Genomic DNA, 27,828 nt, shown 5'->3' with positions numbered 1-27,828 from the left:
GACGCGATGTCGTGAATCGTGCTGTAAAAAAGGAGTAAATCGCACTTCATATGAAAGTTGGGAGGCGGAGAGCGTTCACATTGAAACAGGAGGCCTCCTGGAGCAGGTTTGCCGGTCGACTCGCAATACGCCACAACTTTCCCCATTATTCTATAGCCACCCCTTCGCTCTGGTTTCCCGGGGCTCCATCCTCATGGCTTTCCTCCATATTAGCTTTACGACTCTCGAACTCCGCAACTTCCCTTCTCACGACTGACTTCTTCCCCCCATTGTCAAAAATGTCTGCAGCGGTGGAGTCGGTGTCTCGCAGCCAGGATCTCGAGGATCAAGATACACCACAAGATCTCAATGGAGACGACGCGTCAGACAACGATGAGGATCTTTTCGGCGATGATGACGAAGAATTGGACCCAGGCAATGAGTACGGACCTTTCCACACAATCTTGGAGCGCTTACTGATTTCAAAAGTCTGCATAGGAAATTGGATGACTCCGAACTCGACTCCGGTGACGATGAAAGCCGAACAGATCGAGTGGCCGCCACCGTGGAGGACGATGAAGAATTATACGAAGAACAGAAACAATTGAAATTGCTCGATGTGGACATGGCAAGGGTGAAGCCGCCAGAGGGAGATGAGGTTACCCATCCCCGGAGAGAATACGTCCGAAAACTATACTGATGAAGATCAGCTCTACCTCCTCACCATGCCACCGTTCTTGGGAGTTAATCACCGCAACTTCGTCCCAGCAACATACGAACCTCCAGAGAAACCACACGACGGTCGAGATCCCTCCGCCGACCCCACCGTCAAGTTCTCTCCGTTCTCAACAGCAGCTAGTACGATTTTCTGGCGTCGCGACCCCCAAAACCCCGAACTGCTACAGTCAAATTCCCGCATAATTCGCTGGTCTGATGGTAGCTTGACCCTTCAAATCGCCTCATCCCCAAAAGATCACTATCGCATCTCTACTACGGCCTTACGGCAGAGCTGGCCGAAGAAGCCAGGCTCGTCCCAACAAGAATATGATCCGAACAGAGACACTCACAACTATCTTGCCGCTCCGCATGCGACGGCCGGTATCGACCTGCAAATAATATCCCCGTTCGATGCATCCATGAAGATTCAACCGACCGGTGACCTGATCGACGAATCGGTGTTGAAATTACAACAATCTCTAAAAGCAGCTACTCAGATACATGATCCACTTGCGACATTGAAGCAAGTGAAAGAAGACCCAGAACTCGCGAAGAAAGCAGCAGAGATGTTCGAGAAAGAGCGATCGCGGGCCAGTCGCAAGCGAGAGGTTGCGGAAGATCGACTGCTCATGCGCAAAGACCGTGTGCTTGGTCGCTCTGGACTCGGACGCAGCGGTGGGGGCGGGCTGAGCATCGCCGGTCTAGAAGATGACGATGGCATGCCACTGGCTCGGGGTAAGAAATCCAAGGCTAAACGCCGTAAGACTAACCGCCGTGGCGACATCTACTCGGACGATGAGGACGAAGACATGCCACGCGGACGCGGCAGAGAGGACGAATACGATCGTGAAGACGACTTCCTGGCCGCGAGCGATGAGGAGCCAGAAATCTACGACGACGGTGGCGAAGAAGTCGAGGCCGAAGAGGAGGATGACCCAGACATTGACGACCTCGAGATTGAGGGCCGCGAAACGGTTATCGAGAATCGCACACGAGGTGGCAATGAGCGTGACGGCTTGGAGCGCGCGCGCGAGAGAGTCAGAGATCGAGGCTCGCCAAAGCGTGCTGCCGACAATGACGACGAAGACGAACCGGTCCCCACAGGCAGTCCGCAGGCAAGGAAGAAGAGACGAGTCATTGATGATGACGATGACGATGACGAGTGAGCTTTCACGGCACGATGCACGGAGGAGTGGAACACGGATGGTACTATGGACACGCAACATAAGGGCGCGTGGTCATTCGGAATTTTGGACCTTTCGGACTTGTCTTTGATACCCCTTACCTCGATAACCGGCACATCTCTGGGGGGTGATTGATGTTGGATAGAAAGGATATCTTGCATCTTGCGCGACTCATCAGGCGATAACATATGGAAGATCGAGACTCTGGATCGAGAACAGCTCGGACCCAAGATGCTCCAGGAATCTTCCTCAAAAGCATCTTGTGCAATAAAAACTATTTGGAAACCTTGAATTCTTCATCCTTTTCCGTCAGAGTATACGATACACTTGGACAAAACGTCAGTCTCATCTACGAACAGTATTTCTTTTCTTTTGAATTGGAACATTTTCATATTTGCACCGCATGTCCTGCAGTACCTTTTTTGGCCACCCATCTCCTTGTCTATGAAATGATACAAGAACATCGTAGTCTTTCCCAAAAACCAGAGACAACCGCCCTTACATGCAAACCCTGCGTCATTCGAAACCCTTGTAATCTATGTAATACCTGGTTGTGATAGTAGTAGTATGTTCTGATGATGATATACGCCGAATGTATACAAACTCTCCTCACCCAACTCGCTCCGACCACCCATGTCAGAGTTCCCTCGGACCTGCTAGGCCACTAGCTCAACAAATTCTTCAAACTTGGACTTGCACTGGCACCCGGTCCATCTCTCCTATCTTCCCTTAACCCTAGTCCGCTGGATGGAGTAATTGGTCTTTGTTGTGGGCTTTCAGGGAAAGGTCTCGGTCCAAACCTCGGAGTCGTCCCCGCCATTTCGACACTAGTTTGTCTTGAATGCGGCCGCCCTGTTTGTTCACTAGCTGCCTGGGCAATTTGAGTAAGCGATTGTGCCGATGGCGAACGTCGGACGACAGAAGGCGGCGGAGGTAGCGGAGGTGGAGGGGGAACTTGATTATATAGTCTCTGCGCAGAAGAATGTGGTGCCGAATAACCATTGACAGGTGAACCTGAGGCGGGTTGACGAGCTGATTCAGGAGCAAATGATCGAGATAAGATAGTCGATGATCCTAATCCAAGATGAGGCGAAGGGACTGGTGGACGTTCAGGAGCATACCGTGGAGGAGAAGGCTGACGGGGTGGTGGTTGTGGTGGTGTGGAAGATGACGGTGGAACATGGGGGTGAGGGGGTGGCGGTGGAGGAGGATGCCCATAAGGTGCAGGAGGAGGTGAATGTTGAGGTAAAGGCCCTGGAGCGGAGGGAGGCGGTGGTGGAGGAGGTGGTGGTGGCCCAGGCATATTCGTATATGGAGAAGGATGTGCTGGTCTACTATATGGAGATTGATTGTATTCCGGTGGCGGTGCTTGTCGATATAGCGGTTGTCCATAAAGTCCTCCGACAGACGGAGGAGATGGATGACGTACAGCTCGCACTCCAGGAGATGACCATTGCGGTGGAGGAGGATTCTGCCAAGGTGAATGATGAGGAACCGGGGCACCTAGTGGATGCGAATGTGAATGAGGAGCTCCTTCAAGTGGTGGCCGATTCAGCGGATACCCGGTCGGTGGTGGGGGGGGATAAGATGGCGGATATGGGTAAGGTTCTTGAGTTGGCTCTGGTGGAGGTTTTTCACGAGGTTTGACCTGTGACGGAGACGAAGGGGGTGTTCGTTTCAGGATATGGCATTTGTGACACTGGAACATCGCTCGATCCTTGCCTTCCACAATGGCAGCAAGGGAATCGCCATCGGCGGGTTCTGCTTTGACAATGCCGTTGGTCATCACGGTATCACGAGAGCCATTGAGAGAGCTGTGTTCACCGCCGTGCTCCAATGGTGTTCCATTCACCACAGATGAAGATTTCTGCGACGGTCGTAAAGGCCACCATCTGGGACTCACGTCCACAAGACAAGTGCAGCACTTTTTCTGTCCGCTGGTCCTTTTGGCTGCATTTTCAATCATTCTTGATTCATTTGGTCCGTCATCTGAATCCTGAGGCGATTCGGCCGCAGGAGACGTTCTCAGACTTGGACCACCGGTCCTCTCTGATGGCATGGTCGTGCCGTTCGTTGCGCCATTGATAGTGGAACTCCGCCGCGGTGGAGGCTGAACTGCAGACGCAGAACCGGTCAAGTTTGCCGTAAACTGTGCTGCCCGACGGACGGTACCAGTGATGGAATTATCGACCTGTTTATAAGTACGGGCAAATAACTGCATGGCAGTAAGCCCAGATTCTGTGGGCTCCAGCATGTTGTGAACGACAGTGGATGGAAGATGGTTTGGGCACCAGATCCCAGCAGTGACAATGCCGGTTTCTAACTCCAGTTTCATCACATTGACCGAGTCGCGTCGACTGCTCTTGACCGGAGCTACATCAAAGCCAAAAGTGTATTCTGCTTGATGCGCACAGCCGACGTGGAAGTAGGTGTTGCAATTTGACTGGTGGCATTTGACTGTAGGATACCCAGTTTGCTTGCAGATTTTGCAGACCGGCTCAAATCTGTCGGCGGGGATGAAACCGACACCTTCGGCATCATCAAGCAATTCTGAATTGCCAAATTTGATCTCCTTGGTCCAGAGAGCGCATGTGATGTGAATCCAATTGTTCCACGCCGTTCTTTTTAGTGCCTCGCGTGGATTGACAGGGCGGCCGGCCGCTTCTTGCTCCATACGCCATCGACGACTAGCCTCTTGGATGATTTCTCTTTCGATCCGCTCCTTTTCGCGTTCTCGATCTGACTTCTTTTTGTGTGACACTCTGAGCGGTTCCATGAGTTCTTGGGTCGTATATTTGACTGGACAGAGAACACATTCGTACGTGGTTGACACCTGGAGGTTGTGGTCATTCCGGCACATATCACAAAACCAGGGCTTGGTATTGGTCTTCAACCCCACTCCGTAACATGAGCCATGTACGTGAAGTCGGCAGTCGCGACATTTGAGCAATTCCTGTCCAGGCACCTCGATAACGCGACACACGGCACAAGGATGGATTTTGACCTTGGGAGGATCCGGCTCGATCGGAGGAGGCTCCTGTGGCTTTTCGGGCGCCTTCTTCTTCTCGGGCACAACATCTGGAGTTCCTTGGCCCGCATCTTTGTCCGTCTTGCCTTTCTTCTTCGGTGGCTCATCCGGTTGGATGATGTTCTGCGGTACTTCCAGGCCGGCTTTGTTGACCTCGTCAACCGCTCGTGGGGGGATTGGATCTCCAGACATTTGATGCGCCTCAAGAATAAGACGCAGCAACTCCTCATCGACCTTGCGCTTGGCAGCGCGGCTGCCCGAAGACGCGATTTTCTTCGACACCTCCTCGATGTCCTCATACTGTACCGCATACTTGCGCCAAAGATACGCGCATCTTCCACATAATGCCAGTGTAAGCCATTGACTTTTGTCTTTGCTATTCTTTGCGGAAGGATCTTTAGGTACGAGTGTGCCGGGGGGAGTACCCGGGGCGCGCCGCCACTGTCGAGAGTGGTGTGTGCCGCAGAACTTGCACTCAAATCCGCGTTTCTTTTGCGCAGCTTTTTCATCATCAAAAGCAGAATCATCATGATCATCGGCGACGTCATCCAGTAATTTGGTCACGTTTCCGTCCTTATCAGCTCGCTTCGATTCTTTCTTGGAACGTCGGCCCTCGAAGTTACCCCAAATCTGTCGCCCTCTCTCTGTTTTCTTCCACATGTAATAGAAACGAACAATTCGCGACTCTTTGACACTCGTCCCCACATGACGAGATACAGCATGGAGCTCGCTGCCGTATTTGGCAACTCCTTCTTCGAAACGTTTGATCTCTTCTCGGTTCAAATCAGGCTGTTTCAAATCAGCCCTCAGCGAAAGTCCCTTCATTGCTTCCAACGCCTTTTCGACGTCATATTCATTTTCCTGCAATTTCTCTATCGCCTTGGTCAGGAAGTCAACGGAGGAATCCAGCAAATTGTATTGCGCAGCAATGGGTTTGACTCTCTTCATATAGTCATCTACCAATGCCTCCGCATTTTCGGGTGTCGCGGTGTCATCGCCACCTCTTTCCGGGAGCTGCGAAGGTTCGGGCATCTTGAAAAGCAGTTGAGCCGTATGTTCCTTTTTGCCCTTGATTTCGATCTGTTCGTCCTGCCCACGAGGAACATAACCCACGGGCTCGTCCACGACCCATTTAGGACGTTTGAGCCGTTGATCTTTGTCAGTGTCGGTGCCGGTATCTTTCGAAGGTTTACCGCCCTTCAGATGATGGGAATTTTTCAAATACTTGCGCTTGATTTCGGCCGGTTTGACCAGTTCAACCGGTCGGCCGTGCCACACATTGACGTTGGCCTGATGGCGAGGACCCAGTCTAGAACTGGCACGAGGATATATTCGATCATCGTAATCCAACGCATCTTCTGCGCGTGCGTGAACACCCAGATATCTCCAAGGCCAGAGATTCGCTTGAGCAATCTGGGCCGGGGTGGGTGCTGGATGTGATCCGGGAACGATACTGCTCTCACGAGTGTCCTGGTCTTTGGGGTGAGCGTCGTCCTCATCTTCGTCCATCAGATCATCATCGCCTGGCGCGGTTTCTGAGCCTGCTGGTGTGTTTCGGGCATCCATCTTAAGCTCCTGGGCCCTGCTGCAGGCAGCACACGCCCAGGCAAAGCCTCGAGCCGGCTTTTTCAGCAATGGTGGCCTCACACATTGCATGTGATAGGTTCTTTTGCAGACTGCGCAATCCACCGAATCGTGGTTGCTGGCAAACTGCTCGCATTTTGTACATTTCTTGCTTTCACTTGTCAACTCTCGTCCCCGCCCAATTTCGACCAGGACAAATTTCCAGCGTTGATCGAGAACGGCCTTGACCTGTTGGGGAACATTGACGACTCGGTGAGTCGGAATGACTTCGTAATAACGAAGCATGTATCGATCATACAGTTTGTCAAACCAGAATGAATCCTGCTGACCACGATATTCATCCATGTTGGAAATTTCCGACAAATGATGTATATTGCATTTCCCACGTATCGAAGTGAGCGGACAGGTATCTGAATGCATGGAAGCGAAGACGACTCGAGTATCTTGAACACGCCGAAGTATATCTTTTGGTCGATAATACCAGTTGACTCGCAGGGCATCAACCGGACCTTCAGAGTCCCCTTCGGTGTGGAGGAACTCCATGATTCGTGCCAGATAGTAAGGCTCTCCGGGAGGTTCGCAGACGAAGTAAACATGGTCTAGATGCAAAGTTAGTATGGAGCGAGAATGGGTGTACTGTGATGATGCGTTACCATTTGCCTGGACAATTGTGCCATCATCGGCGACTAATTGCTTCTTTGCGTTCAGTCGTTGGCCGCAACGGGTGAAGCTCATCATATTGGTCTCGACGTAACCTTTGAAGGGGACTGAAGTGGTGTGTCGGGACCGCGAGCTTGAAACCATGTTTGAGTTGGAAGCGACAGTATGATGACTTCCTGGATGCTTTCTTTTCTTCGACAGTGCCGGAGTCGAGGCTGGCGTTGGCGTAGACGAATGGCCCGCCGGTGCATGCTCAGGCAGTTGGTCACCATTCGAATGGTTGACCGATGCGAAGCCTGAAGGCGCAGGTGGCTGTTCGCAGGCGGTGGCCGAGGGCCTCTTGCTGGACCGGCTGATTTTGGGCAATGTTTCCAATTCTATGTCCAACTCCTTGTCTTCGGCATAATTAGGACGTGTACCACCGGTACGATTTCTTGAGCGAGTTCCGTAAGGGCCAGAGGCAGGACCATCTCCGTTTTCGAGAGGAAGATGTTGCGAGGAGGAGGATGCGGTAGCAGTCATTGGCTGTGACTGGGGCGTGTCGAAGGGAAGGGCAGTCTCGGGTGCAGGCGACACATCCATACTGGTGGCCGCAGCGCTTGGCGGTGCATCGTTCTGAATGGCCGAAAGTGCATCTGACTGTTGTCCGGGGGGGGAATCTGAGGGCGCCGTCGCGACTTGAGGATTGACGGGAGCCGACATGACGAGTCGAGGCGAGGTGTGCGCTGTGATTTAGATTCGTGGAGTCCTGAGTTTTATCGCATGGCGACCTGAGACTGGAGGGATGGGCTGCCCTGCGTAGGGCTGCGGCGATAGTTCGGGTCAGCTAATCAGCTGAGGGATATCTCGACAGCAGGGGCGATAATGGTAGATATCCAAGGCTGCCGTGATTGAATGGAACAAGCGGGAAAAATGTGCTGGTCGACGGTGTTGGAAGAAACAATCAAGTTTGAAGTCGGGCGGCGGAGTGGGCGAAGCGATATGTCGGAGGCACACGCACCAGGACGAAAGAGCTTCGCGGTGTTAGCGCCGTGCCGGGAATGGGGCGATCAAAATACCCGGGACAAGGAGTGATGTAGCGGGAGTTGCGAGAAGGGAGGACAAGTCGAGAAATCGCCCAAATCATGGGGTATTTGTGAAAGGGAGTGGAGGAGGGAAGGAGGGAAGAAAGAGGAAAAAGAGCAGGAGGCTGATGAAGGGAAGAACAAAGGAAGTGGATAAGAAGGCGAAGATGGAGGATGAGATATGAATGGAAGGAAGGGTGGCAGACGGAAGAAATGTGGCCTGGGGCTAGCAGCATTAGTCTAATAGTGTCATGGTAGTGTAGCAGAGGAAAGTTTAGACTGGCAGGTCGACCAGGACGTACTAGCAGGCATGGTGCCTGTGCTGTAGAATCAGTGACAAGGGCGGACACCGGATGGAGTGCCGAGATATTGGACTGGAGGAGTGAAAAGATGAGGTGAGGTAAGAGAGCCTGAGCAGAGAGGGTCCGGCCTGGCTGGAAGGGGGAACGAGTGGTAGAGCAGAAATGGTCGGAGAAGGCGCGAGGCGGACGGATCAGATGGCATGGAGAACGAAGAACGCTTAGTTCCAGTATCGCGATTAGAGTACGTTGGATTGGATGCGGGAGATCAAGGTCACGTTTGCGTTTAGGTGTGTCGAGAGAGCAGACGACAAATGAAAAAACTTCCAGGGCAGAACAATGTGGATACCCGACGAGGCAAGAGACAGCCCAGGACCATGCCACTCTATCGCGGTTCTCAAGGGGATATTTCCCATGCTAGGGTATGTCTTTTGCATATGGCGACGTCGGCGGGCATGGCCTACATCACAGAATTGGCCCTGGGCAAACTTATCTCTCCTCCCTCCGGTCAAGGCTGGCCGTCATCTCGGGACAATGAGAAGGGGTTCCAACTCATTGTTTTACCTCTCTGGAGCCGGGCATGAGGAAGAGGAGCCCACCAGCCACTCTCTGCTAATGTAACTCATATCTTGCTCCCCAAAAAGAGACTCGTATTTTGGTGGTGAAAGACGGTCTCCCAGTCCAGAGGTGAGGTTGAAGACCAAGTTGCAAGTGCAGCAGCCCCACAAGGGTGTGTTTTAGTGCCCGGTGTGGCTTGGCGTCAGGTGACCACGATCTTCCCTGCTCGCCCTCTCTAAATTTGACCACATCTCATCTCGAGTACCTCTGCTTCCACAGTTCATAAAGCTCTCAGATCGGCTTGGGAAGTCAGCAGAATTGATGCAAAGTACCAGGCAGCACGTCATGCGCATTTGACATAAATTTCTGGTGCCCCTTTGCTCCCAGAATTCGTGCCTGGCCGTGGTCGTGTTCTCGTCCACTCTCCGACGTCCCTGGCTCTATGAACCAGCGCAGCTCCTTGTCTTGTGTCATCCAAACAGCCAACTCATCGCCAAATCCTTTCTTCTAGGCTTCCGTGGCTCATCTCCCGCCTCATTCCATGACGATGCCGTACATTTCGCCACTCTTCCATCACGTTGCCTACGCCAGCTGTTTAGGTGCCTCCCTTTACCTGGCGCCGAATGCGTGTGAAACAATATTTCCATTCCCAAGTCATTCTGATCCATGAACACAGGCTTGCTGTCCCATGTTTTTTGGACTGCAATGTCCTTCTAGTTGTGGTGACAGTGGGACTCGCCGCAAGTGAAGTTTTCCGAGTTGCACCTTCAAAAGCCAGTTCGGCGGAACTGGAAGGTCGGTGGCTTGGCGGGCCCAAAGGTCGGGTTTCCCGCTATCCCCTTTTGGGACTCCCTATCAGCAAGTATTCACCTCACGTGTCTCGGGTCCTGCAAGTCGAGGTTCGATTTACGTTCATGCTTTCTCCATTTTCCCTGAATATTCTGCGCTCCATGGCGACTTCATGGCAACAAATCAACAACTATTTATGACCAACCCACTTCACTGGTCCCCATTCGGAATCAAACCTACAAACCAGAGCCCGAGCGGGATCAATACGACCCAATGACCAGATTCAAGATGGCCCTTGGCCGCTCGCACACCATAACACTTGGTCGCTCCCTCATTTTTCCGCCGCACACAAATCTGTTCATGTCATAGGGCGTCCACCACAACGGCTAACGGCAAGCCGAACTATCCAACTGCCAATATAGACCAAGCCCACGCCATAGAAGATGAAGCTCCTGCTCCCTCGTTCCCAATTTTGACTCCTACCTCTGGGCCTTCTCAAAATCCACTTCTCATTCTACGACATCCGCGGTATGACCTCCCTTCCAAATTGGTTGGGCAATCTGAAAGCCAGTGGTGTATGCGCAATCTATCCACGGCTGTCATCGTGTCTTTTGGGGAGAGGCCTCTTGAGCGGAGAACAAAATCTGGCTTAGACAGCACCCACAGGAAGTGATAAATCTCTGGCTGCAGACATTCTCCTCAAGCGCTTCATTGATTCTCCAGGAACGAAGTCTACCTCGGCTCTGCCGTCCGTTGCACTTGTGTAAGAGAGGCTCGAGTGGCTACGCGCCCCTGCGTGGACCATCTATCGGGTGTATCTCCAATCCCAACGTGACGCTGACCAAACAGGTCAATTCGTGCAAGTTTTTTTTGGGGGGGGAGCAGATCGTCCCGCAAATTGGTCAGACTGGGATGTGGCTGTCTGCGCCATTGAGAAGGCCAATGCCATTGTGAACATTGTCATTGAGGAGGGAAAGTCCGAGGATATCAGAGTGGTTGTTCTCGATGAACTCCATATGCTAAACGATGAGCCCGCGGGTATATCATAGAGCTTCTCGTCACCAAATTGATGTTGTTGGGCAGTTTCGTTCAGAGTTTAGCATTACGAAGTACCGCCCAATTCCCATCGAAGGACATCTACCGTACGAAAATACCATCTATCCTACAGCCAATGCCCAAAATTTTTTTTTTTGCACAGCCGGTCAATTGACTGCCGATGACGCCGCCCCGGCACAAAACCACAGGCCTGTAGTACCATCACCAAATCCGAACATCAGAACCTCCAAAATCCTATAGTTAATGCTGTCGTCGCATTGGCCATTGGGACAGCTGGAGCCGGTCATGGAGCGCTGGTATTTTGCCGCAGTCGACTGGGTGCAGTAAAACGGCTCATTTAATTGGTGACGCGATGCCCACGAATCCTCTAGATCACGATATCCCGGGGAAGCGGTAGGATTTGTTGGCATCTCTACAAGCCCTTCCTGCCGGTTCGAAGCCTGATTTGCCAACTGTATTCCATGTGGGGTCGGATTTCAACAAGCGGGCCTGACCATTGAAGAAAGAGATATGGTTGCCGAAGCCTATGATGCTGGCATTCCGAAAGTGATGGTGGCCACGTGCCGTCTTGGTGCAAATATCGACCTCCCTGCTCGAAGAGTCATCCTAAATGGAGCTCGGATGGGGGCGAAATTTGGTGGGACCTGCGATGCTTCGACAAATGCGTGGTTGAGCCGGCCGCAAGGGCAAGGATGAGGTCGGCGAGACTACCTGGGCTGTCAAAAATCGGGTCTTGAAGCTGTGGCTGAACTGCTCGAGATTAAAATGCCTCTTGTTGAAAGCTGTCTGACCTTGACAGACGAGGCATCAAGAGAGCTTTACTCGAGGTAATTGGAAGTCGAATGGCCTCAAGGAGGATCACGCTCGAGCAATACGTCCATTCATCTCTGCGTTGGCATCCCATGGGCTACGAAGTTGTATTGGAAAAGGCACTCACAGACCTGCTTGTAAATGAACTGATCCAAATGACGCAGGACGAGGATTGTTTCGAACCGACCCAACTAAGTGTGGCCGTCGTGGCCGCCGGGCTTAGTCCCGAAAATGACTTTTGGTTCACTCAGAACAGAGACGCGCCCTTGAGTTGTTTGTGATGGATGGTGAATATGCACATATCCTACCTCTTCACTCCAGTCCAGACAATGGCGCTCGCTGAAATATCCTGGATGACTTTTCACGATCAGCTTGACGTTCTTGGCGCTCTTGACGAAAGCGGCCTCGGAGCCATTCGACCCGTCGGAGTCAATCCTGCTTCGGTCAATCGACTGGTCACCAGTGGTGCTGAATTGAAAGAAAACACCGTAGAGGAGACTCGACTGGCTCGCATTTATCGCCGAGCTTATTCGGCGTTCCCATTGCGAGATCTTTACAATGAGATCCCTGTTCACGAGATTAGTGAGAAGTATTCAGTCCCTCGAAGCCAGGTGCAAATATGGGCCCAAACTTGTCATGGGTTTGCTGGAGAGACGATCATATTTGGTGAAGGATGGGCTGGAGTATGCTCGCTGCGGTGCTCGAACATATGCTAGACCGATTTCGTGCAGGTCCCGGGCGGAAGTGGTTAGCGAAAGCTGAAATTATGGTCAGCAGCATCAATAGATTGTGAGAGAAGTAGCAGATGATTCAACGGGAGGAGTGATAAATGGGAATTTATGAGCGTGTTGAAGAATGAATGCCTTGATGTCGAGCCTTGGCTGGTGCGGTTAAAAGTTGGTGCCTTGCATTAGCAATCGTCGTGGATTATTTTGTTTTGGGCAGTGCGCAACTCGAGCCTCGAACTGGTGATAAGTCATTGCCATGCTGGGAATTTGCTCCTAGCAACGCGGTTGGAGGAGAACTCTTGGGTCAGCACAGAGGACGGTTTGAAGGCAGAGCACCATATCGTTATGCATGAATCCCGGCGAAACGAGCCTAGGTATTGAATGGCCCAGATAATAATAGGAAGGAGAAGACGGATGGATCGTGGGTGAAGGTGGACTTCGCTGGCATGGCGATTACAAACTGCACATTGGCTCAGCCAGTTCCACAATGCGAAAGCGGGTGGGTTTCCATGATTGGCTTGCTTGTGCAATTCTATGTCAGCTTTCCATAAGCATCTGGGGGCCTTTTGCCAGGGAGCTGCTCTTCAGCTGCGTCACTCGTCTCCGGGCTCCATGGCTTAGCCTAAGAGAAATGGGAGGATTAGAAACTCCTTCTACCCTAAGTACTCATCGTATACTCAGCTTGATTGTATTCATAAGGATTACTCGTTGCAGGGAGCAAAAGGGGAGGGGGATAGCTGTGCTTTGCAATCTAAGGCGGAATAGATTGTTCTGTATTGTGGGGATGCATGTACAAAATTTGGTAATGCTGCAAGCCAGGGTGCGCGGCTTGCGTCACTGGCATGGGCATAGGCCACGCCGCGCCCCGCTCGTTTAGAATCTGCCACGGGGTTCAGTAGTATCAGCATCAAAGTTGCAAAACTGGCGAGCGAGGTACCTAGCAACTAGCCCACTAGTAGATAGCGACTTTGAAAAGTTCTGTACCTGGGTTAGTCAGTCGGGTCACAGACTGGTGGCTCTTGCCCTCATTGGGCTTGTACTCGATTGGAAATCTCAAAATCCCTGACCTAAATCGACACATACAAATACCTCGACCGGTTCCTCTCGTTCTCCTCTACTCACTAAATCCTCCACTCTTGATTCCTTCTTATTCACTTCGTTTTCTAACGACCAGAGACTATTCACCATGGCTCCCAAGATCGCCATTGTCTACGTAGGTCCCTCTCCGATCCGGCCATGCCTGTGGCTAATGCTCCTGCTAACGATGCGTACTTAACAGTACTCCATGTATGGCCATGTTGCCAAACTTGCTGAAGCCGAAAAGAAGGGCATCGAGGAAGCTGGCGGCTCCGTCGATGTCTATCAGTACGTTCTCCGTCCTCCTGACCAGATCCTTGTTAGACTGACAGCACATCTCCCACAGAATTGAAGAAACCCTCCCCAAAGAAGTCTTGAGCAAGATGCACGCCCCAGGCCCCAACACCAACATCCCATTCATCACTCCAGACGTTCTGAAGACGTACGACGCATTCCTCTTCGGTATCCCCACCCGCTACGGTAACTACTCTGCGCAATGGAAGGCCTTCATCGACAAGCTAGGTGGCCTGTGGCAGCAGGGTGCCTTATACGGCAAGTACTATGGCATGTTCATCAGCACCGGCACTGCTGGTGGTGGGCAAGAGTCGACCGCCCTCGCCGCCATCTCCTCCTGGGTCCACCAAGGCATGATCTACGTGCCTTTCGGCTACGCCAAAGCCTTCCCCTTGCTCGCCGACCTCTCTGAGGTCCGTGGTGGCTCTCCCTGGGGTGCCGGCACCTTCGCCTCTGCCGATGGCAGCAGACAGCCCTCCGCAAAGGAGCTCGAGATGGCCACCATCCAAGGCAAGGCCTTCTACGAAACCGTCTCCAAAGTCAACTTTGCGTGACTAGATGGCAGCACCGCCAACAGGACCGAGAACGTCGTCTCCAAACAAGAAAAGAAACCTGAGTCTGCGCTTGCTACGAAGCCCTCTCAACCAATACAGACCGATCCCAAGAACACAGACGAAAGCGGGCCTTGCGGACTGCCGAAGAAGTGTGTCATTTTGTGATGGAGCGATGCTACTCAAACATCTTGAAAATACGTGATGGATATTTAAACAGGGTCCGGGCAACGAAAAAGAAAAAAGAAAAAAAAAAAAAGGAGATAAAAAGACAAGACGACCAAGATCCGAGTACCATACTATCCCACACCGTGATGCGTAGAGCCAAATTTTTTCCTGTCCCACACGGTACCATATACCAATGTCAATGTCAGTTTCAATCTCGACATCAATCTCCGGTTGTTTAGGTGAAATTTTTTTTTTTAAAAAAAAAAAAAAAAAAATCTGAAATTGATCATGCTCGTTATGAAACCTGCTCTCCTCATGACCATAGCCATTGCAATTTGGGAATCAATCCATATGCCACATCCACTGCCTTCTACATTACCATATTCATAGCTCGACCCTTGGAGGGCCCCCTTCCAGACTTCTAATCAGCATCCTCGAATGCTTGACGATGCGGAGACACAGTATGCCATCGTCGCCTTGTGCTCGCACCTCCGCTTCGCACTCCTTAATCTCCTTCAACGTCATACCCACCGTGTGTCCACGGGTCAAATCATTCGTCAACCGTGGAGGGAACTCAGTCGACCCTGGCAACAGACCGTGCCATTGTTTCTGCCTCCGCTCGAACGCATCGAACAAATCACAGAGCGTGTACGGGCGCTGATTCGATAAGCTCGAAAATAGGGAATTGGTGTATGGTACCTGGGGTATCGGTGCGTCGCCAAAGACATATGCCCGAATGAGATTATACCCGAACGTCCGCCACTCAAGATCCTCACGAATTGATATGTTCCCCGAATCCAAATCCGCGGTCGAACTAGAATCCGTGTCAAATCCACTTCTTAACTCCTTGGCGGTGGCCTTTTTCACCCGTTGCCAGTGATCGGCCAGTACAGTGATCAGCACGCTACCCAGCATGACGTTTTGGGAGCCTGATTGGAACTTTTGAGGGCAGACACTGCAGTAGACGACTGAGCGGCCGGTTCGGTGCGCGTTAAGCAGGGTGTCGATTGTGCCGGACGACACTGGGAAGGCGGAGAGGGTCGATAGGGTTGAGAGCGTAAGGTAGAGGTTCGGGAGGCATGGGCACGCGGGAACCGCGGGAAGTTGGGTCAGAGTGCTGGGATCCGCATCGAGGTCGACGGGTTGAGAGGCATGATGGTGAGAATGGGTGATTGAGGGGTCGGTAGAGGAAAAATCGTCCTTTTCATGGCTGTCTTGAACCGGCATCGGCAGCATGGTCATATCTGAAAAGTCGGGCCACAGCGAGACATCGGTCGGATACGAGACGCTGGACATAACATCACCATCGGGCGGTGTTCGAGGAGCGTCAGAAGGAGAAGCATTACTCGAGCCTTGTGATGTGACTCCGCTGCCGCCGCCACTATGATTGAAAGAGCTTGATTCGGGAGCACTTTGCGCTCTCGCGGTCGCGCTGGATCGTTTAATAGACTGGGTTATCGGCGCGTTGCAAATGTTCTCAAAGTTGGTTCTTTCAATAGCATTTCCAGACAATTCGGGGTCGATAGCTGGTTCTGGAGCCGGTGGAGGTGGAGGTTGGCTTTGACTCGAAGTGGAGTGGGGTTGGGTAGTGGTCGTCATCGTGGCTTTGTGGGAAAAGTCGTCAATCTTCACTCTCTTGCGCGGCCGGCCCATCTGCTTCTGCGGCGAGAAGTGGCATATTAAGTTCTGCTTGATACATCGTTCACAGCCAGTCGGTTCACCAGAACACTTCAGCTTTCGTTTTCCTGGGAAATTGTGAGTGTTATGAGAGGCCAATGCGAGCATGAAGACATACTGCATTCGTCGCAGGCGGCGTGCCTTTTCGCAGAAGGGTCGGCGTCAAATGCGGCGCTGTAGGCAGGAATGTCAGATTCCGACAAGTCAGGGACTAAATCATTGGATGCGAAAGTGTTGGAAACTGAATAGTTGCCATATCTTGCGTGCATGTCGACAACGTCTGTGTACGCCATTGTGAAAGGTAGCGCCCCGGCGTTTGGACCTCTCGTTCGTGAACTTTTTAAATCCGGACGGATGTGTCCAAATTGAGGACCTTGAGTGATCGGGTGCAAGACAGCGAGGAAACGACTTGTTAAAGTAATAGTCAATTGGAGTGGAGGCAGTAAGCCCTTTTTGGGAGGGGAGGGGGCACGCCTGGCAGTCAGAGGACTTCAGACATGCTCTGGGCTGACATAATATTCTGCCACACCAGGCGGTGAATGAATCTTTGATAGGCAGGGGAAGCGAGCCCCGTCTTCTGGCCGAGTTCGGAGGCACGGCGCATTTTCTCCGATCCAAAAATTCCAGTCCCAAAAAATTTCCAGACTGCGACACGAGCCTGGCATGGCCGAATCAAAGAAACGAAAGGCCGTCACCAAAGACGTCGATGAAGATGCCGCCGTGGTGTCGGGCGATGAGTTCGACTTCTCTCATTTGGACGGTACCATTTCAGACGACGGTTCTGTGAGCGGGAGCGACGAAGATGGCTCCTCCAGTGAAGGTGAAGACGATGACGTCGAGGTATCAATCGGGGGTGATAAACTACCTTTGGAAAGGGATGAGGAGGACGATTTCTTACAACCGAAGGAAAGGGAACAGCCGCTCAATGTTGAAGCTGGGGTAATAAACGGAGACAAGGATGAAAAATCCGAGCACGGAACTCCTAGCTACCAAATAGTCCAGGATGCAAATGGAAATGACAGATATATCTACGATGAGATCGACCCGGGAGACAACTCGGATTATTCGGTTCCAGATGACGAAGCGAACACGGTTGGCAACATCCCGTTGTCCTTCTACGATTCCCATCCTCACATTGGTTACAACATCAATGGAAAAAAGATTATGAGACCGGCAACGGGAGAGGCATTGGACGTCCTTCTTGATAGTATCGACGTCCCTAAAGGCTGGACAGGCTTGACCGACCCTTCTACCGGAAAACCGCTCGAGCTCTCTCGAGAAGAGTTACAGCTGTTGAGGAAAGTGCAGATGAACGAAATACCGGCGGGTGACTATGATCCATATGAGCCAACTGTGGAATGGTTCACTAGCAAGACCGAGACCATGCCATTGAGTTCCGCCCCAGAGCCCAAACGACGATTTGTCCCATCCAAGCATGAAGCAAAGAGGGTGATGAAAATCGTTCGAGCTATTCGGGAGGGACGCATTCTACCTTACCGACCTCCACAAGAGAATGAAGATGAGGATGAAGAAGTTCAAAATTATGATATCTGGGCCGACGAACAACCTCGACCGGATCATGCTATGCATATGCCAGCTCCCAAACTTCCACCTCCCGGGTTCGATGAAAGTTATCACCCACCGCCCGAATATTTACCGGATAAGAAAGAAAAAGAGGCATGGGAGAAGGCCGATGAGGAAGATAGGGAAAAGGACTACCTCCCGACTGACCATACTTCGTTACGAAAGGTTCCAGGCTATGATCGCTTCGTCCAGGAAAAATTTGAGCGCTGTCTGGATTTGTACCTTGCTCCTCGGGTTCGCCGAACTAAACTCAACATCGACCCCGAATCTTTATTGCCCAAACTTCCCAATCCCGACGAATTACGGCCGTTTCCCACACACGAGGCGGGCCGATTTCATGGTCACAAAGGACGTGTGAGATCTCTTGCAATAGACCCCTCTGGACGGTATCTGGCAACTGGTGGAGATGACGGAACCATGCGTGTCTGGACACTCGAGCCTCAACGAGAAGTCTGGTCTGTTGACCTGGGACCTGATGCTGCTGTCAACGTGGTTCGGTGGCGACCTGGAAAAGACGTGCCGGTGCTTGCGGCCTGTGCTGGAGATGAGATCTACTTATGCATCCCCCGTCTGGGGACAGATTTCGGCCCAGAAGCCGAGGAAGCCCAAACAGTGCTTGATGCTGGATGGGGCTATGCTACATCAGAGAGCAGGACCTCGAAGTCTTCCAGTGTCAAGTGGAGTCGGCCGTCGCCAGGTCGGAGAGAAAAGGGCGTTGCTGTCATCATCCACCTTGGACATACAGCCAAAACATTGTCCTTTCATTCGGGGGGGAACCATTTCGTTACGATCTGTCCAGCAACAACGGTGCCAGCATCACAGGCAATCGCCATACATACGATTGCAAAGCATCAGACACAACTACCTTTCCGAAAGCGACTCAAAGGCGGAGGAACTCCCCAGGCTGCACACTTTCATCCCAGCAAGCCGGTCTTATTTGTCGCCAACCAGCGCGTCATTCGAGCCTACGACTTATCCAAACAGTCATTACTCAAGATCATTCAGCCCGGTGCACGGTGGATCAGCAGCTTCGACATTCACCCCACCAGTTCATCAACAGCGGGCTCGGACAATCTGATTGTTGGTTCCTATGACCGGAGATTGCTTTGGATGGATTTGGATTTGTCGCCGCGGCCGTACAAGACTCTCCGATTTCATGAGAAAGCAATCAGGTCTGTTCGTTTCCATCCTGCTACAAACAGGTACCCGTTGTTTGCGGACGGTAGTGATGATGGAAGTATCCAAGTTTTCCATGGCCAGGTAACGAGCGACATGATGAGCAACGCACAGATTGTCCCTCTGAAGGTACTGCGGGGGCATAAGATCACAGGAGGGTTGGGAGTCATGGATTTGGATTGGCATCCTCAGCATCCATGGCTCGTGAGTGCTGGCGGCGATGGAACATGCAGATTGTGGGTGTCTTGATAGAAATATAAAAAGCCGATTCTATCGAGTCATTGAAATATTCGAATGGTGATCACGTGATACCGCGCGATCCAAAGTCGCGTCCAGCGCGCTGACTCACTAGTCCCCACATCATTTGAGATTTCGACCAACTGCCTTTCCATCATTCCCTGTTGTAGAAAATCACTGCCAACATAGGAGAGCTTTGTTCAATATCATACTGTCACAATGCCTGCGTATGAGAATGCCGTCCACAACTGTGTCAGACTGTCCTAGCTAACTACTCTACAGCGTTGGTGATCAACATAAGCTGAATGGCAACAACACGTCGAACCCCTTCGAGGAGCAAAAGCCACGAATCGCAGAGTATACCGCTCAAGAGATTGCCACACTACAGAGTCGACTAGATAGACAATTAGGACCAGAGTTTATCTCTACGCGAGCGGGACCGGGAGGTTCAAGAGTGCACTATTTAGCAGCAGACAAGGCAATAAGCCTCGCAAACGAAGTGTTTGGCTTCAATGGCTGGAGCAGCTCAATTCAAAACATTCAAATCGATTTTGTTGACGAGAATCTCCAGACTGGCAAGATCTCCCTCGGCCTCTCCGTTATTGTCCGCGTCACATTGAAAGATGGCACTCATCATGAAGACATTGGGTATGGACAAATCGAGAATTGCAAGGGAAAAGCAGCAGCTTTTGAGAAAGCCAAAAAGGAGGGCACCACAGACGCATTGAAACGGGCGTTGCGAAATTTTGGCAACGTACTGGGAAATTGTGTATACGACAAAAATTATTTGGCCAAAATCACCAAGGTGAAGGTTGGAGCTACGAAATGGGATCCGGAAATGTTGCATCGACATCCGGACTTTGCCCCCAAGAAACAAGAAGAGGAGATGAAATCAAATGGGCCCGCTCCTGCGCAAGAAGCCCCAAATGAATTCGATGACACCTTCGACCTGGCCGATTTTGAAGAGGTGGACTTTGATGGTGTTGATATGGAACATCCGGAGGAAGTGGCGTTGCCCGCCGAACCAGCAGAATCAAACGGCGGACCAGCTAATGGTGCTCCAGAGCGGATGCTCCCTCCGGCGAGGCCAGATTTGACCACACCATCCAAAGCTCCTGTTGTCAGTGGGCCAGCCCCACGGCCTGCATCAACAAGATCAGGTCCAAGTAATGGTTCTCTCAATATCATTCCTCAACCTCTGCCCGGTCACCGGCTTCCAGCTCCCATGGCTCCAGCTCCCAAACCGACAACAGGGACAGATGAAACATCTCGGCCATCCTCTCCGGCCGGAGGCCCGCAACATTTGGCTCCTCACCCACCCGGACAAGGGCCTTCTGGAGCCGCAGGATTTCCTCGTCCGGCAGGATTCTATTCGGCGAGAGCGGCTGGAAACATAGATGCCCACAACAATGTCATCACATCCGGGCCGGCCACCGCCCCCAAGTTCAATCCTCACGCTGAAAGTCCGTCGATCCGCAAAACGACGGGTGTGAATCACAACAAATCTGTCCCATTGAAACGTGATTTGACGGTTGACATCCCCAAACTTCCGGCGCCCAATGTAGTCCATCCGCAGTCTGATCAGAGCAGAAGAGTTGGTGCACCGGGTCCAAATGGACCATTTTCAACCGGTAGGGGACCTAACACATCTGCATATCGTCCTCCAACAAGGCGAGGGCCGGATTCGATAGCTGGGCCCACGACAAATCCAGCCGAGCCTGAATGCTTCGATCGGGATTTATCGGCAGCCAAAAGAACACCGCTTGGGGATGTGAGCAATGTACAGCACAATGTGACGGCAGTCACAGCTGATGGGTTAGACGCGAAAAGGCAAAGGGTGTCGGAGACAGCCATAAATGGAAACGAGGCCACAAAGAATACTAACCAGAGCAATGGTTGAGAGAAGGAAATGATGTGTTGACATGCTCATATGAAGCAGGCGAGTTGCGAGGCCATTTGACGACGAGTCATCGGAGCGCATCAGACGGATTCTGAATCCTTTTTTCTGTCCTGTGGCGTGCCCTTTGAATTCCTTGCACTCACGAGTCAATGATGGAAATTGATGATCTTAACATAAGCATTTCATATGCACAAGCGTCTTGTCTTGTCTTCGATGCTTGTACCAGCCACCACCTAGCATGAGTGATATGCTTGATTCACAATATCCTGAAGTACGCTCGACTTGGTCTTTTTTAATTGAAAGGGCCGACAAGGTATCGCTGATTCGTAACGCTGATACCTAATAGCCACTTTCTTATCTTGGGAAGGCATTGACTGTGATAGGTTGACTTTGAGAAACACATCTACTGTAGAGCAATGCGGAGTCCCCCCACTGGAGGATTCAGCTCCACAAAATCCTTCCAAACTGAATCTGATTATGACCATGTCCACGATAGGATAAGCCACATGTCGAGCTCCCCGAGCATCCGATGGGAATGATTATTCAAAGCCACTTGAAATTTCAGACGCTTCAGACGAGTAGTCTTTGCAAAGAAACCGAGGGTCAGTCTGACATGGTGGTGTCTCAATGGACACGCGATAGGTCTCTGGATTTCAGGGAAGCTCTGTCGTCAATCTATACCACGTTTCCTGTCTGTCATCTCGGCAGGCTGCACGCTTCTTAAGCTACCAAATAGGTCCCTCGCCTCCAGCAGGCAGCTCTCGGCCGCGGCAGGATGCTCTGCAAATGAAGATCCTATATCTGCAGTGCTCCTGAGTGGATTTCGCTTTCATCTAGCCTTCATCTAGCCTCCATCCGGCAGGTCAACCGCCTTGTCTTCTCTCCATGCAACCTGCTAATCTGAACCAATCCCGAGCTCCATTTCCATATCGGATTTGGACGCCCTTCAATACGTTCCTTCGGAATTGACTAATTATCAATCCAGTAGCTTCACAATAGTCAATCGATAGGCAACAGCTGGGGTCTCGCAGAAGATGTCCTGAATACAAAAATCTACCCCTTCCGGTAAGTAACTAAGACTTCCGACCCCTTTCGTCAGGTCAAATTTCATTCACGGGAAGTATTCGACATGCATGGGCGAATTGTCTCTTCGGCCCTGTTGCTGCCCTGCGTGCTAGCTGCTTCTCTTCCCGTCAATCTACAGGTGAAGCGAGCTGTCGATTCAGGCCTTGCCAACATCCACGTGTCTTATGACGAGCCTATTCCCTCCGAGGTCGTCTTCACCTACGGCCCTTGCGAGGCCAAAACTCCGGGAGAAGCCCATCATCTGGTAGCTCGCTCGGAGAACTGTGACCATGATAGACTTTTGTGGAAAGTCCCGGAATATGCACCGACCGGACACTGCCTTTCGGCGTGGGACAGGAAGCAGAGTTTGATCGGTCGGAGTGCTCCGATCTCAATTATTCCCAATGCAAAGACTACAAGGAGGCGTCTCCGAAAAAGACAGGAAGACTTCAGCGTTCCGATGGACAATTCGAGTGGCATTGACGCTGAAGGTCCTTGGTTCGACGGCGTGGCCCTATTAAAGAACAAGGAAATCACTGCCGTTAACGTCCGAGAGGCGAAATCGAGAGAAATTGCCATTGTGGGCGCCGGAATGGCAGGCTTGATGACTTGGTTGGCACTGAATCAGTCGGGCATGACCAACTTGAGTCTTATCGAAGCCGGACAACGATTGGGAGGAAGAGTCCACACCGCTTACTTCGGGGCCCCCAGCGACAGGCAATATCAAGAGATGGGCCCAATGCGATTCCCATTGTCCATCACTTCCTCCGAGACCAACGAAACACTGCAAATCCAGGACCATCGGATTGTCTTCGATCTGGCGGCCGAAGTCAACCGGTTAAATCACGACAACACCAACTTCACCGTCCACTTTATCAAGTGGTACCAAAACAGTCCCAACGGCCTGTACTATGTCAACGGCGCACGGAAACCCAACGGCCAAGTTCCGACGATTTCGGAAGTTCAAGCCAATGCCTCCCTTGCCGGGACTTCATCTTCTGACGAACCCGATGACCCCAGCCTAGACCAACTGAATCATGACATCGACAGCATATATTCGAATGCGACCTTTCTCGCCCAAATGGCCAAGAACGTCTACAAGGCTCACAAGATCTTCCTGGACATGGGGCTAGGAGGTCTCGGAGGAGACGACTGGTCCGAATTTGCCTATGTGCACAATTACTTGAAGTATGCACTGAACGACACCTTTGTCGGCCTCGGCGACTCGGGCGGTGAGAGCTTCTGGGACAATCTGTACGAGTCCATGTATTTTTCAGCGACGGATTGGAGGACCATCGACGGCGGTCTGACTCGTCTTCCGTCTGCTTTCCACCCTCTAGTAGACAGCGTCACACACATGAACCGCAAGATCCAGCGCGTGCAGTACAACGAGACCACCCAGCGCGTCACACTACAATGGAAAGCGAAACCCCTAGACCGCACGTTTCAGAACGCCAGCTATGATCTCGCCGTCGTCACGGTGCCGATGCCCCTGGTCCGGACCTGGCGTCTGCCCGCTTTCTCGGAACTCCTCACCACCGCCATCGACACGTATCCTTACTCCCAGGTGTGCAAAGTGGCGCTGCAATTCGAAACCCGCTTCTGGGAACACTTCGCCGACCCGATCTATGGGTCTTGCAGCACCGTGACCGATATCCCCGGCATCGGTAGCATCTGCTACCCCAGCTACGACATCAACTCGACAGGCCCCGGCGTGATGCTCGCCAGCTACACCTCTTCCGACGATGGGCTGCGCTGGGCATCCGTCCCTGAAGATGTCCACGTCAACTACGTCGTTGACGCCATGGCCGAAATCCACGGGCAAGTGGTATATGACCAGTACACCGGGAACTATAATCGGCGGTGCTGGATACTGGATCAATACGAGACGATAAGCTGGGCGAGCGCGGACGTCGGGATGCGCAAGGCGTTTATTCCGGCGTTCTTCAACACGGAAAAGGGCGTGGTCATGAGTGGTGAGGGGACGAGTTATACGAGCTCGTGGATTGCGAGTGCGTTGGAGAGCGGTGTCAGAGCCGCGACACAGGTGTTGCTGGAGTATGGGTTGGTGGATGAGGCGAAGGCCGTCGTCGAGAAGTGGATGGCAAGGTGGATTGATGTGTAGAACCAACAAGGAAGAGAGGATGTCTTGCATTTTGATGGATATGACTACAGCAGATTCTGAAGTCGCCCTGGAAATTCAAGAGATCGAAACAAGAGTCCTGTTTTCTCTTCCCTTTGGCTTAATTAGTCAGCGTTCTTTGCGACAGCGCTTCTATAGAGTCAGTGACCGAATTGGACCTTTCGTCACGGACGAGTTGGGCCCTTATAGGATGAGGCTGAAACCGGGATTGCCCGTACATGCTCCTTACCTTTTGATCAGGCGGCAGTGTACCAGATAGTTACATGCTTGGGTGGTTCCTTGTGTTGCCAGGCAAAGTCATCCGTGCGTCCTCTTGTCAAGGTTGTTTTGTCCCCACCTACCGCATATGGGAAGTAAAAACGTGCGATGATTGGCTGGGGTCGCGAAGCACTGGTCCACAAGGCTTAGGGGGATGCACTTGGGTGGTAGCTACATTTCAATAGACACATGGAGCGTATACTATTCACACCGAGCTCGATAATTTACTTCGACGCCAGACTCAGATCCTATTCAAAAGTCCCTTACCCAGTCGATCCCCCATGCACCGAGATCACGCAGCAGGAACCCCCTCCCCAGATCGAGATGGCATATACGAGGCCACGGGGGCCGGCCATTCAGAGATAGGCGGATCGGCGGCTGCCCTCCCTGGTTGGTCTAGGTGCTGGAATCGTGTACCAGTTGGCCTGTAGAGATTGCCTAGTCGTTGCCCGTAGTGTCTTATGTGCTGTCAGCGCCAATAGTCAATGTCAGTGGAGATTGAGGATGTATGTGTCCATGCATGGCGCCGAGAGAGTTACCAGTGGCTTTGTTCTGCGAAGAGTCTTGTGTAGATATACATGAGGTCTCAAGTAAGGGAAAGAGTATATATATCCAAGCTTCTCTCGCTCTCAGACTTACTATCCATCAATCTCGGTCAAGAGTCCTGTTTTCAGAAATCTCCTAATCAAAAATGATAGCTAGGTACTTTTGTATCACCAAGTCATCTGAGTCCTGGGTCTGAAAACCCTCTTAGATGGATCAGCCTTCCGACTGTCTGTCGTCTTTACTTCGACATCGACCTCGGCGACTAACGCATCTGGAGGACGAAGTGCTTGTTGAAATTGTTTCAGATCAGTCGCGATTAGCTTGATCAAGGGATGTTCGTTTGTCAGTCTCGTTCTCGCTCTGTCGAGTGCGATCTCACATGTCCCGACTGCTTCTGCCGTCTTGTCCTGTCATTGGTACAAAGTCGACAGTTTTCACAGGGAGTAGAACGTATCGGGATGCTCGAGTCCTCTGGATTCTTCCAGACGCCGTATTGTGTCGGAAAGGAGCTTTACCGCATCGTCGAGTCGACCTTGGCGAGAATAGACACGGGCAAGTTCACCATTGCCCATGAGAACGCCCAGATGGTTCTCGTGCAGACTTCGCTTACCCGCTGCTATTCCCTCGTCTAACATCTTCTCTGCCTCATCTACTTCCCCAATTTTGACCTTGATCTTCGCTAGATAGCATAGCGTCCACAATGTCCAAGGATGTTCTTTGCCAAGTTGGTCCTTTCGCTCCTGATAGACTTGGTCCATGAGAGCTTGCGCTTCGTCAAAATGCTTGATGCCCAAATGAGCCATTGCTTCGTTCATCATAGAAGCGAGTGTGTTGAGGTTTTTAGGATCATGTTTATCCTCGCGGAGTTTGCGTAATTTCTTATGAATGTCGAGGCTCTCTTTGAATTTGTGCCATGAACCAAGCGCCACTCCAAGATTGTCCAGAGCAGCCAGCAAGCGATCATCCTCTGGTTTCGAGATTTCTTTCATTTTGGTCTGTGGTCTGCTGTGCCAGACCCAAAGCTTCTTGGTATTGTCCGTGTAGCCAATGAGATCTCCCAAGTTCGTCCATTGCTAACAGCGTGTTAATGTCGGTCGGGCCGAATACTTGTTTCCGAGCCTCTTCGACAGTAGTTTGCAGCTCGATAGCTTCACGAAGTCGGCCTAGTCCCCACAGAGGCTTTGCTAAACCTAGCATGGCTTTCATGGTCAGTTCATGTTTATGTCCTAACATTTGAAGCAACAAGTCTTTCACCGTGGTTAAATGTTTAGCCCCTTCATCAAACATGCCTCACTCCGTGTACACATAGCCACATTTTGCGGCCGTCTGTGCTTCGTCGCGAAGGGTTGATAACATGGTCGGCACCAAGAATTTGCTCAGAGACAGTTGTACTTTTCCCAACCAAGAACTGTACCCATACAGTTGAATTGGGCACACAGCCAAGCAGGCGTCCAAATGAGGAAGTAGATCCCTGTGAAACTTGCTGTGTTCTTCCTCCTGACCCACATTCTTGTCGTCTTCGCCGTCCGGAGGAAGTACGATAGCCTCCGTTAGAGTGCGGAGAGCAATTTTTGCCCAACGGCCCGATGGCCTCTGTCAAGCCTACCTCGAGCACTAGAGTGGTGTCGAGGTCGGTCTTGGTTCAGCCTGTCTCGAGTCCAAGAGTGGACGAGAGGGTGCAAAGAGAAAGTAGCATCCCCACTGTCCCAACTAACAAGAGAGAGCGGTGCTAATTCAACAACAGCGTCCCGTGCTCGATACTCGTCTGTTGATTGCGTCGCTGCCTTCAAAAGCTTGGTAAAATGGGTGGATGTCGCAATCGATTATGGATAAGTTGAATAATCTTTGCGCCAGGTGACAGTGTCGTCTCACTGTCGGAGGGCTTCATGTTGTTCTTCACAGCTCGCGTGAAAATATCCATGCTTATCCGATAGAAAGCAACAATGTTGAGAATTTCCATGGCGTCTTTACTCGCAACAGAGTTATCGTTCTCTAGGTATTTCAGAGAATGGTCAAATGTGGGATATGCGATCTCATTGTTTCTCTCCAAGTCAGATTCTGTCGGGCGATCTGTGCTGTGAAACAACTGATAGGCGGTTCGACGATGCTGATAGTGGTCGAGATAGTCTTTCAATCCACAGTTTTGTCTGTATATCGACCTTCCAGCTAGGACCAATGCCGACGCAAGGTAGCCGAGAGCTTTTGATATTCGATTCCCGAGGTCGATGGTGGATTCGCTCCACGGATGTGGGATTTGAGCACAGTGTAGCAGAAGACGTAGAGCTTCTTTCTCTTCTAGTCCCTTGAACTCGAGAGAACCGACATTTGCGTGCTGACGAAGGTCCGGATTTCTGGTACAAAACTCTGTCTTTCCCGGGCCCCATACCATAGATGACAAATCTTTTTTGCTTGCGGTGAAGCAGTACCTTTCCTAGGGTCAAAGAATGCTTTTTCAAGAATTTCGACGGCTTTTTTTCGACCAACAAACTGAGTGGACGTAAGTGGAGGTACGTCAGAGATGTTGGATCTCTTTCGATGTGACTTGGGAGAAAGAGAGGAGCCCGTTTTCGGGTTCTCGATGTCAACAATCACGCCATACGTCTCAAACGCCCTGTCGACCCGAGCATCAGTTAGCTTCTCACGACTGCGTCTCCATCGAAAAGCAATTTTTTCCGGTGCGGCCTCACAGGAACGGG

General features: G+C 51.6%; 10 protein-coding genes across 10 annotated transcripts; 6 read left to right on the top strand and 4 right to left on the bottom strand.

The window, feature by feature from the left end:
• Positions 1-278: 278 nt before the first annotated feature.
• On the top strand, positions 279-1,862 carry Z518_04498 (uncharacterized protein; the record flags this gene model as incomplete). The annotated part of the gene is made up of 3 exons (XM_013418204.1): positions 279-421; positions 469-637; positions 690-1,862. 3 exons carry the CDS (start codon positions 279-281, stop codon positions 1,860-1,862), a joined length of 1,485 nt encoding a protein of 494 aa, XP_013273658.1.
• A 682-nt stretch (positions 1,863-2,544) lies between these two features.
• Positions 2,545-7,854, bottom strand: Z518_04497 (uncharacterized protein; the record flags this gene model as incomplete). Its single annotated transcript, XM_013418203.1, has 2 exons — positions 2,545-7,091; positions 7,146-7,854. 2 exons carry the CDS (start codon positions 7,852-7,854, stop codon positions 2,545-2,547), a joined length of 5,256 nt encoding a protein of 1,751 aa, XP_013273657.1.
• A 3,966-nt stretch (positions 7,855-11,820) lies between these two features.
• Z518_04496 (uncharacterized protein) lies at positions 11,821-12,444 on the top strand (the record flags this gene model as incomplete). The annotated part of the gene is made up of 2 exons (XM_013418202.1): positions 11,821-12,001; positions 12,050-12,444. The coding sequence occupies 2 exons, from the start codon at positions 11,821-11,823 to the stop codon at positions 12,442-12,444; spliced, it is 576 nt and encodes a 191-aa protein (XP_013273656.1).
• A 1,198-nt stretch (positions 12,445-13,642) lies between these two features.
• Positions 13,643-14,381, top strand: Z518_04495 (NAD(P)H:quinone oxidoreductase, type IV; the record flags this gene model as incomplete). The annotated part of the gene is made up of 3 exons (XM_013418201.1): positions 13,643-13,669; positions 13,736-13,821; positions 13,880-14,381. 3 exons carry the CDS (start codon positions 13,643-13,645, stop codon positions 14,379-14,381), a joined length of 615 nt encoding a protein of 204 aa, XP_013273655.1.
• Positions 14,382-14,930: 549 nt separating this feature from the next.
• Positions 14,931-16,516, bottom strand: Z518_04494 (uncharacterized protein; the record flags this gene model as incomplete). The annotated part of the gene is made up of 2 exons (XM_013418200.1): positions 14,931-16,291; positions 16,342-16,516. 2 exons carry the CDS (start codon positions 16,514-16,516, stop codon positions 14,931-14,933), a joined length of 1,536 nt encoding a protein of 511 aa, XP_013273654.1.
• A 370-nt stretch (positions 16,517-16,886) lies between these two features.
• On the top strand, positions 16,887-19,232 carry Z518_04493 (uncharacterized protein; the record flags this gene model as incomplete). Its single annotated transcript, XM_013418199.1, has 1 exon — positions 16,887-19,232. The coding sequence occupies one exon, from the start codon at positions 16,887-16,889 to the stop codon at positions 19,230-19,232; it is 2,346 nt and encodes a 781-aa protein (XP_013273653.1).
• Positions 19,233-19,439: 207 nt separating this feature from the next.
• Z518_04492 (uncharacterized protein) lies at positions 19,440-21,120 on the top strand (the record flags this gene model as incomplete). Its single annotated transcript, XM_013418198.1, has 2 exons — positions 19,440-19,447; positions 19,503-21,120. The coding sequence occupies 2 exons, from the start codon at positions 19,440-19,442 to the stop codon at positions 21,118-21,120; spliced, it is 1,626 nt and encodes a 541-aa protein (XP_013273652.1).
• A 1,129-nt stretch (positions 21,121-22,249) lies between these two features.
• Z518_04491 (uncharacterized protein) lies at positions 22,250-24,310 on the top strand (the record flags this gene model as incomplete). The annotated part of the gene is made up of 1 exon (XM_013418197.1): positions 22,250-24,310. The coding sequence occupies one exon, from the start codon at positions 22,250-22,252 to the stop codon at positions 24,308-24,310; it is 2,061 nt and encodes a 686-aa protein (XP_013273651.1).
• Positions 24,311-25,566: 1,256 nt separating this feature from the next.
• Positions 25,567-26,419, bottom strand: Z518_04490 (uncharacterized protein; the record flags this gene model as incomplete). Its single annotated transcript, XM_013418196.1, has 2 exons — positions 25,567-26,205; positions 26,240-26,419. 2 exons carry the CDS (start codon positions 26,417-26,419, stop codon positions 25,567-25,569), a joined length of 819 nt encoding a protein of 272 aa, XP_013273650.1.
• A 499-nt stretch (positions 26,420-26,918) lies between these two features.
• Positions 26,919-27,521, bottom strand: Z518_04489 (uncharacterized protein; the record flags this gene model as incomplete). The annotated part of the gene is made up of 1 exon (XM_013418195.1): positions 26,919-27,521. The coding sequence occupies one exon, from the start codon at positions 27,519-27,521 to the stop codon at positions 26,919-26,921; it is 603 nt and encodes a 200-aa protein (XP_013273649.1).
• Between the last annotated feature and the right edge of the window lie 307 nt (positions 27,522-27,828).

Source organism: Rhinocladiella mackenziei (genome assembly GCF_000835555.1).
Source record: "Rhinocladiella mackenziei CBS 650.93 unplaced genomic scaffold supercont1.3, whole genome shotgun sequence".
NCBI classification, from domain to species: Eukaryota; Fungi; Ascomycota; class Eurotiomycetes; order Chaetothyriales; family Herpotrichiellaceae; genus Rhinocladiella; species Rhinocladiella mackenziei.
The sequence above is the reverse complement of the archived record's forward strand: the minus strand, read 5'-3'. Positions and strand labels throughout refer to the sequence as shown.